Source organism: Mustela putorius, unplaced genomic scaffold (genome assembly GCF_011764305.1).
Source record: "Mustela putorius furo isolate JIRA1106 unplaced genomic scaffold, ASM1176430v1.1 tig00003899_pilon_pilon_pilon, whole genome shotgun sequence".
NCBI classification, from domain to species: Eukaryota; Metazoa; Chordata; class Mammalia; order Carnivora; family Mustelidae; genus Mustela; species Mustela putorius.
In genome coordinates this window covers 2,181,943-2,191,331 of record NW_025422048.1, presented here as the reverse complement: position 1 = coordinate 2,191,331, position 9,389 = coordinate 2,181,943, and the positions used below count along the sequence as shown (strand labels likewise).

The window sequence follows — 9,389 nt, the reverse complement described above, 5'->3', positions numbered from 1 at the left end:
ACCGCACCCCAGTGTTTCTCAGGGAATGATCCCTCTGCAGACATGTCTGGAGGGTTCCCAAGTCCTTCAGGGTGCCAGTGCCCAGGGATGAGGCCCAGAGCCATACCTCTTTACCTGCTCCCCATATAAGGGTACCACGTGAAATACAGAAAACCCAAGTCAAGTTAAATTTCAGATCAACAGTGGATAAATAACAAAAAGTCCAAATGGGATATACTTATACTAAAAAAAAAAAAACCCGATCTGAAATTCAAATGGACTTAGGTGTTCTCTTTGCTATCTGTATCAGACAACCCCATGCTGGGATTAGGATGTCCTCAGAGTTTAAAACCTATTCTCTCCCTCTACAGGCTTTCCATTTCCCCTTGACCCTTCCTGTTCCTCACCCAGCCTGGGGCAAAGACTTTAATTTTCCCTGCCAGGGCTTCTCTTATAGGCCATGCCATGCAGGGCCCAGAGGAGGCTGGACAAGGTCACTCAGCCCAACCTAACACTGAGGTCTGAGACACTGACCACAGGCTGGCTGAATTCAACCTACTGGCATAGTGACTTGCCTTTCCCCAATTTGTCCAAGTACAAATGACCAATAGGACTCTCAGCCTTATACTTTGCCCAAACTCTTGTTAAGGCAGCATTTAGCTGTAGATAAATGGAAATTCTGCTACTTTTAACCCTGACAAATTCCCAAGGCAAGAAACAATTTAATAGTAAAGGTTGGTTTCATTTCCTGCCTGTGGGCTGTGAAGGACTTGGGGAACTAACGGGCTGCCTTCGACACAGTGGTTTAGAAAATGAACTCACAGTCAAGGCCAAAGAACTCATCCCTAGAGAACAGAAGCTTAAATTAAGAAAGGCTTTATTTTTAAGACAAAACAAATAGCACAAATACACATCCAAATGCACGTGAGTAGGTTCACTGGGTTTTATAAAAGAGAAAGCTGCACTCAGCTGTCAGTTATAACTAGAAACATCAAGGAGATGCCCCTTGCTTCTGGTGGCATGGGTACAACATGTGCTTGTCTAAGAAGTCATTCTGTGGTGGCATCAGTGTGGAAATGCATGAACGAGTAAGGTGATTAAAAGGCAGGAGTGCAGGTGGGTGAAAGCTTTAAGACCCTTTTCACCACCCTAATGTGCTCTTGTTCTGCTCTGAGGAATTGAAGCAATCAGCAGATCACCTTACAAAGAACTTAAATGTCAAAGAACACTTTCAGGTACCTAAAAGAGATCCAAGATTGTTACTGAAGTCATACAGGGAGGTGAGTAGGAGAAAATAGTTTATGTTCTCAAAACGCAGGTTTCACACAATATGAAAAGAAGAGACCGATCTCAGTAAAGGCTGGTCTTTTTCATGATGCGCAGGAACTCCTGCTCGTTGACTTCTCCATCTCCGTCTCGATCAGCCTCATCGATCATTTCCTGCAGGATAATGAAGAATCAGCTTAGATTAATTCATTAATGTAACAAAATTATGACTGAGCAGTAGGTCTTTATAATGTTACATGAATAGATGGTTGTGGTCGACCCAATGCAAATAATGCACTTTTTCTAACAGCTTGGCTACCAAACAGTTATTTAAAAATCAAGCAATACTTTGTCACACATGTCATCTAGAAGAGAACCTGAAGATCATCCTGACCAGGGGAATTCCTAAAACCTAAAATAGTAAGTAAGAATGTATCTGTGTGCATTTTTCTGGGAGTGGGGCCCATAGGTTTGTCACACTATCAAAGGAGAAATTAAGTGGCCAACAGAGGGGTGAGGGAATACCACTTTCCCTTCACACTAGGGCACACATCGGAGAAAATAAAACTCAGGGGCTCCAAGCAGGAATTGAAGTCCAGTCTGATGCCTTACAAACCTGCAACTCCTCATCAGTGAGGTTCTCACCCAACTCCTTGGCCACGCGCTTTAGATTTTTGAATGATATCTTCCCAGTTTCATCATCATCGAAGAGCTTGAAGGCTTTCAGAATTTCTTCTTTGGTATCTTTTTCAGACTTAACAAGTAAATCAGAAAACACAGGGGCAATTAGTCATGCGACCGCCCCACTACCACCTCACCCCTTCACATGGTCTTGATGATAGCCTTCGCCACAGAAGTCTTAGCTCACCAGAGATCAACATCATCCCAGATAGAAGAGCACAAAGTCAGTGATGTTATTATAAAAAAAAAAAAAAAAGAAATATAAAGGATTGACTTAAAACATTCCTTCTGTACAAACCAAAGAGAAATAGGAGTAGGAGGGTAGAGTTAAAGCTAGGGGAAAATATACCGCTTAAGCTGGTGGAGGGGACCCTCTTGGCAGGGGTAGGGAGATGCAGGGAGCACAGAGAGGGCCATTGAACTTGTTGTGGGACTGCAGAGAGTTCCTGGGATCCCAAGTACTCTAAGAGGAAGACAGAAAAATCTCCAAGAACTCAAACTCCAGAAATTCCTGAAAAGTAGCTGAAGATAGAGAGAACCCGTCTAATAAGAGCAATCGGGGAACCCACCTTCAATGTGGGAACTAGGTAGTTACAGAATGTTAAGCTTTCTGATCTCTTAAATTAGTACACACACAAAAAATACAGGTAGGATTAGATGTTTTCAAAGCAACAGAATTATCACGGGAACAGTCCCGTGACCTGAGACACACATGGAGCTACTTTTCCGCAGGCCAGTCAAGCAGCCGAGCCACACAAGACAGGAGTCAGAAAGGCAATGAAGGAGCAATGGCCCACGGGGCGCATAAACACACAGCCTGGGCAGGGCGGTGACATGCAGGGGAGTGAAGTGGCTTTTTCAGGTCACGCTGTCTTTCTTGACCCATTGGATCCTGTAAAATGGTGACATCTGAGGGACTAGACAATGGGTGAAAGTGCTGAATGGCCAATTCCCGGTGCAGGAAAAAACAAAGCTGTCGAGGTAACCTGTCCTCAGGCTAAAGCTTCGCAGAATAAACGAGAGAGAACAGAATTTTGACCTTTAAAGTATAGGCATTTCATCTTGTCAGGCGGTGCGATATTGCTGGCGCTTACAGCATTTCCTGCTTGTGCGTGTCACAGTGACATATCAGTTGGAGAAAAATAATCACAAGAGTGACAGCACTCGTACTCGTATGAGTTTACAGAGGGTAAGCTGACTTTTCCTGTGATTCTGCGGCCTTGAAGAAAACCAAGTAGAATGTAAGCATCCTGTCAGTCATCAGTACTATACTTTCTCAGCTGAACCCTCCAGTCTGTATCACGTTTTCTTCAGTGAAGATATTTTTATACCTAGATTCAAATTTGTTCACTAGTATGCTTGGAAAATATGCTAGCTATCCCAGCTAACTTACCATTTTCTGAGTCATCACAGTCAAAAAGTCACTGAAGTTCATTTTTCCCGTCCCTTCCTTATCAATTTCACTTATCATTTTCTTGATCTCTTCTTTCTTGGGTTCAAAGCCCAGAGCCCTCATCGCCACCTACAATGAAAACAGGACCATCTCAATAGACACAGCTAACCCTTGCAGGAGCAAAAATGAGAGCACGGAGAGTATCAAGCCAGCATCTGAGACAATCAAGTTGAAATGATTGGGAAATACTACAACATGATGCAGATTGATATTTGTGCTCAATGTTATTTTATAACACTTGAGGTAAGTAAAGACCGAAAACAGCATAGTACATCGTCTGCTGATCCTTTCTGCAGGCAGAAGAGGGCAAAAGGGGGAGAACGGTGACAGGGAAAGAAGATGAAGAAGTAGAGGAAAGACAAGGCAGCACAATGGGAATGTAAAGGGCTTGCCTTAAGTTCCTTAACATCTATGGTCCCAGTCCCATCCGCATCAAAGAGGTCAAAAGCTTCCCGGATTTCCTGCTTCTGCTCTTCAGTGAGCTCTGGCTTAGGACTCATCCTTTTTCGCTGGGCAGACGATGCCATGCTTGCCTTCTTAAAGTTAGAGGCCTTTAGATATTTTACAAACATAGAAGCACAATATTATGTGATACAATCCATATTTTACATAAAATAATTACAAAGTGTTTTAACAATATTTACACCAAGCAATTCCAAAGCCTTGCTTAACAGAAAGTGCAATGCTTTACTGGAAAGAACAATGACTCTTTCCATGCACGTCTATCTTTCCCTCTTCTTTCCTGTTGTTTCTAGAAGCAAGGAGACCCTTTGTTCCTTTGGACATCTTTTATTGAAAATCATCTCCAAAGAGATCCAGCCAAGGAGCTGTGGATAACTGTACAGATAATCAGCTACCCTTGAGTTGGGGGACCCTAATTTTGGTTATGTCCTTATAACACCCGCTCGCAGTATTCCACTTCCTTCTATGTACTCCGACTTTGTGATTACTTCTACATTTCGTCAAATATTACTACGTAGCTAAGGTATATATTCTGCCAATACCGAATAATAAAACTCCATCCTCTCGACACATCTGTGCCTCCTTCAAGAAGCTTAAACGTCTCCCAATTGTCCCTGTACTTATTTAGAGTGCACGTTAACAAACATAATAAACCTCTCCCGGTTCTGTGGGTAAACTTCGGTAGCGCAAGGAGGCCAGCAGGTCAGGGTCTGAAGGGTCTGAGCATGCGGGTAACCCGAGTTTTCTTTGACCAAGGGCGGTCACCGAGGGGGCTGGCAGGGGAAGGCCAGGGGAGCCCGAGGGATGGGTGGGCGCATAGTGGATGAAGGGGAGGCAGCGGACAATCACAGGCCCAGGTGGACGGCCAGCGTCTCTACCCTACCCTTCCGGGAAAGAGCTCAGAGGAAGGAGGGTCAGTCCAAAGCCGAGAAGGGCGCCGGAGAGCTGCCAGGGCCAGATGAGGCCTGGGAAGAGCTCAGCCTCTGGGCGCGGGGCACCAAAGGGCGGCCCCCACTCACCATTGCCGATGGACTCCGCGGGCCGTTGTTACGGCAACCGACGTACACACTGATTCGGCGCTGTTCCCACCGTCCCGCGCGCGGGGCGCCGCTCCCCATTGGCGTAGAGCTGTGGTGGGCGGGTCTAACCGGACAAACGCCAGGCGCGGGGCTCGGGGGCTGCGCGCTCCCTGCAGAGACCTGGCTTCATTGGGCAGGATCATGTTCTGAGCACCGATTGGTTGAGCTGGCACTGAGCTGAGCCAATCCTCTCGGCGGAGGCATCTCGGCAGATCCTCTGCTCATGCGGGCGGGGAGAAAAAGGTGGCCGCCGAGGCCGGAGGTCTTTCGGTGTAAACGCCGGAGTCGCGCAGGGGATCACCCACGGACGGGTAAGGATCGCGACCTCCTCCTGGGAGGCTGCCTTTCTAACGGCTGCTGGGCGGGAGGGTAGGGGACTGGGTGGGGCCTATCGGTCGAGACTTTCTGAATTAGGGCCGGAGGGGCGGGAGAAGACCGTGACCTTGCGTGAGACTGTGCTCAAGGGGCAACCGAGACCCACAGAAGGGAACGGGCATGTCACAGAGTTTTAGACGACCGAGACTTAGAAACCGAATCCAGCCGAGGCTCTTCCTTTGAGAGTGTCCGTTCTAGAGCACCGCCTTGTCCCCCGAACAGATTTTGAGAGAGAATCACTTCTCTCCCCAGTGTAAGGCCAGCCCAGGAAGGTAAGGTGGGGACTTGGGAACGGACTCTGAAGGGAGCGAAAGAGATATGAGCGACCATGACGGAGAGGTTATCAAAATTTACTCTTTTTGACACCTAAACACTCGGCCGAGACAATGTTGTGACCAAAGTCACACAAGACTTTTTGAACTGTAAGGTTTTCTGTATTTATTTTTTTAATTTATTTTATTATGGGTGGTTTTTTTTTTTTTTTTCCATCATGATAACGGCACTCTTTACTCCCTATCACCTGTGTAACTCATCCCCTCGCCTGCTTCCCCTCTGGTGACCATCTCTGTTTTCTCTCTAGTTAAGAGCCTGTGTGTTGGTTTACCTCTCTTTTTGCCCCCCTCCCATGTTCATTACTTTTGTTTCTTAAATCCCACATATGACTGAAATCATATGATATTTTTCTTTCTCTCCTATATTTCACTTAGCATAATATTCTCTGGCTACACCCATGTCCTTGGAAATAGCAAGATTTCATTCCTTTTGATGGTTGAGTAATATTCCAGTGTGTATATAGACCATATCTTTTTATCCATTCATCAGTTATTGCACACTTGGACTATTTCCATATCTTGGCTATCATAAATAATGCTATAAACATCAGTGTGCATGTATCCCTTTGAATTTTTATTTTTGTTCTTTGGGTAAATACCCAGTAGTGCAATTATTGGGTCATAGGGTAGTTCTAGTTTTAATTTTTCTTTAAACATTTTATTTATTTGACAGACACACAAGCTGAGAAAGGGAACACAAGCAGAGGAGAGAAAGAGGAAGGGAAGCAGACTCCCTCCTGAACAGGGAGCCCGATGCAGGGCTTGATCCCAGGATTCTCAAATCATAACCTGAGCCAAAGAAAGACGCCTAACGACTGAGCCACCCAGGCACCCTTGTAGTTTTAATCTTTTGAGGAATGTCCATACGGTTTTCCACAGTGACTGCACCAGCTTGCATTCCCACCACTAGAGCAAGAGTGTTCCCCTTCCTCCACATCCTCGCCAACACCCGTTTCTTGTGCTGTTGAGTTTAGCCATTCTGGAAGCTGAGGTGATCCCTTATTGTAGTTTTGATTTTTCCATTTCCCTGATGACGGGTGATGTTCAGGATATTTTCGTGTGTCCGTTGCACATTTGGATGTCTTCTTTACAGAACTGTCTGTTCTTGTCTTCAGCCCACATTTTAATTAGATTATTTGCGGATTTTTGGAGGTTGGGTTGGATCAGTTCTTTATATATTTGAATATGAACCCTTTATCAGATGTGTCATTTGCAGATATCTTCTCCATTCAGTAGGTTGCCTTTTAGTTTTCTTGATTATTTCCTTTGCCAGTCAGAAGCTTTTTACTGTGATGTGGTCCCGAGTTCATTTTCGCTTTTATTGCCCTTGCCTCAGGAGACCTACCAGAAAAATTGGCTGTAGGCCGTGGCAAAAAGATTACTGCCTGTGCTCTCTTCAAGGATTTTTAGGGTTTCAGGTCTCACATTTACATCTTTAATCCAAAGCTCAAGTTTATTGTTGTGCATATTATGAGAAAGTGCTCCAGTTTCATTCTGCTGCGTGTGGCTGTCCAGTTTTCCCAACACCATTTGTTGAAGAGACGATCTTTTTCCCACTGGACATTCTTTCCTGCTTTGTCATAGAGCAATCGACCACATAGTTGTGAGTTTATTTCTGGGTATTCAATTATGTTTTATGGATCTGTGTGGCCTATTTTAATACCAGTACCATACTGTTTTAATTACTACCATTTTGTAATGTAACAAAATCAGGGATTACGATACCTCCGGTTTTGTTTGTTTATTTTCAAGATTGTTTTGGCTACTCGAAGTCTTTTGTCGTTCCACACAAATTTTAGAATTGTTCGTTCTAATTCTGTGAGAAATGCTATTGGTTGTTTGATCGCGATTGCATTAAATGTATAGATTGCTTTTGGGTGGTATGTACATTTTAATAATATTTGTTTTTTCCACCCATCAGAATGGAATGTCTGTCCATTCTTTGCATCATCTTGAATTTCTACACTTTTCAGAGTACGGATCTTTCACCTTTTGGCACAGTATATGCATATAACCATCTACATATTTCTTTTCTTTTTTTTTTTTAAAGATTTTATTTTTTATTTATTGGACAGACAGAGATCACAAGTAGGCAGAGAGGCAGGCAGAGAGAGAGGAGGAAGCAGGCCCGACACGGGGCTCCATCCCAGGACCCTGGGATCATGACCTGAGCCGAAGGCAGAGGCTTTAACCTACTGAGCCACCCAGGCGCCCCGATCTTTCACCTTTTTGTGTAAGTATATTCCTAGATAGTGGATTGTTTTGGTGCAATTGTAAATGGGATTGTTTCATTAATTTCTCTTTCTGTTGCTTCATTATTGGTACGTAGAAATGCGACAGATTTCTGCACATTAATATTGTATCCTGTGACATTATTGAATTCATTTATCAGTTCTCATAGTTTTGGAGTGGACTCTTTATAGGGTTTTCTATATGTAGAATGTCATCTGTAAACAGTGAAAGTTTTAGCTCTTCTTTGCCAATTTGGATGCCTCTTATTTCTTTCTGTTGTCTAATTGCTGTGGCTAGGACTTCTAGTAGTATGTTGAATAAAGTGACAAGACTGGACATCCTTGTCTTCTTGTTCCTGACCTTAGGATAAAAGCTATCAGTTTTTCCCCATTGACTATGATGTTAGCTGTGTGTTTTCCATATAAGGCCCTTAATATATTGAGGCATGTTTCCTCTAGACCTACTTTGTTGAGGATTTTTTTTTTCTTTAATCATGAATGGGTGTTGTACTTTGTCAGATGCTTTTTCTACATCTGTTGAAATCATCATATGGTTTTTATCCTTTCTCTTAGTCATGTGATCTGTCATGTCAATTGATTTGCAAATATGGAACCACCCTTGTGTCCCAGGAATAAATCCCACTTGATTGTGGTGTATGATTTTTTTTAAGATTTTTATTTATTTATTTATTTGACAGAGAGAGAGATCACAAGTAGACAGAGAGGCAGGCAGAGAGAGAGAGAGGGAAGCAGGCTCCCCGCTGAGCAGAGAGCCCGATGCGGGACTCGATCCCAGGACCCTGAGATCATGACCTGAGTCAAAGGCAGCAGCTTAACCCACTGAGCCACCCAGGCGCCCTTTTAATGTATTGTTCAATTTGGTTTGCTAAGGTTTTGTTTAGGATTTATCGCTTCTACATTTGTGAGAGATACTAGCCTGTTCTCTTTTTCTGTGCTGTCTTTATCTGGTTTTGGCATCAGGGTGACACTGACCTCATAGAATGAATTTAGCAGTTTTCCTTCTCCTTGTATCTTTTGGAATAACTTGAAAAGAATAGGTAGAATCTACCTTATGAAGCTCTCTGGTCTTGGATTTTTGCTTGTTCAGAGTTTTTTGATTGCTGATTGAATTTCATTGCTGGTAATTGGTCTGTTCCAATTTTCTAATTTTTCCTGCTTCGTTTTGGTAGGTTATATGTTTCTAGGAATTTACCCGTTTCTTCTGAGTTGTCCAGTTTGTTGGTATACAGGTTTTCATAATATTCTATTATAATTTTTTGTATTTCTCTGATGTCGGTTGTCATTTCTCCTCTTTCATTAGTGATTCTGCTTACTTGGGTCCTCTCTGTTATCCATGAGTCTTGCCGGAAGTTTATTAATTTTGTTGATCTTGTCAAAGAACCAGCTCCTGGTTGCATGCATGCTTGGCGAATTACAAGGGGGGTGTGCAAGGGTATGGGCCGAAGCAGGGGAGCTGGAGATCCAGGATCTGCCCTCTGCAGCTAGCCCAATGAAAGAGGGTTCCCAGCCC

The 9,389-nt window shown here is 43.8% G+C and overlaps 2 protein-coding genes across 7 annotated transcripts in view; one reads left to right on the top strand and one right to left on the bottom strand.

The window, feature by feature from the left end:
- Window positions 1-839: 839 nt before the first annotated feature.
- On the bottom strand, window positions 840-5,008 carry CETN2 (centrin 2). 3 transcript variants are annotated; one of them, XM_004776658.3, is made up of 5 exons: window positions 4,861-5,008; window positions 3,772-3,930; window positions 3,320-3,448; window positions 1,862-1,999; window positions 840-1,419 (listed from the first exon to the last, which is right to left on the bottom strand). In XM_004776658.3, exons 1-5 carry the CDS (start codon window positions 4,957-4,959, stop codon window positions 1,330-1,332), a joined length of 615 nt encoding a protein of 204 aa, XP_004776715.1. In that variant the 5' UTR covers window positions 4,960-5,008; the 3' UTR covers window positions 840-1,329. The 3 variants fall into 3 exon arrangements, with proteins under 3 accessions (XP_004776715.1, XP_012903380.1, XP_044923967.1); XM_013047926.2 differs by lacking the exon at window positions 4,861-5,008 and adding an exon at window positions 4,725-4,854; XM_045068032.1 differs by lacking the exon at window positions 4,861-5,008 and adding an exon at window positions 4,384-4,416.
- An 86-nt stretch (window positions 5,009-5,094) lies between these two features.
- The window catches only part of NSDHL (NAD(P) dependent steroid dehydrogenase-like), a 29,209-nt gene continuing 24,914 nt past the window's right edge, over window positions 5,095-9,389 (top strand). For 2 of the 4 annotated variants that reach the window (XM_045068031.1, XM_045068030.1), the window contains exon 1: window positions 5,095-5,231. The gene's annotated coding sequence lies outside the window, so the exon portion shown is untranslated. Of the gene's footprint in view, window positions 5,232-7,800; window positions 7,861-9,389 lie in introns of those variants that run through there. The other 2 variants (XM_013047924.2, XM_013047925.2) reach the window with 2 other exon arrangements.

Bases quoted from the DNA above. Each gene is read 5' to 3' on its own strand.
- CETN2 (XM_004776658.3), bottom strand. From the start codon at position 4,959: ATGGGGAGCGGCGCCCCGCGCGCGGGACGGTGGGAACAGCGCCGAATC. The intron at 3,931-4,860 runs GTGAGTGGGGGC...AAATATCTAAAG, and splicing joins CGCGGAGTCCATCGGCAATG to GCCTCTAACTTTAAGAAGGC. The intron at 2,000-3,319 runs GTAAGTTAGCTG...TTACTTGTTAAG, and splicing joins CTGTGATGACTCAGAAAATG to TCTGAAAAAGATACCAAAGA.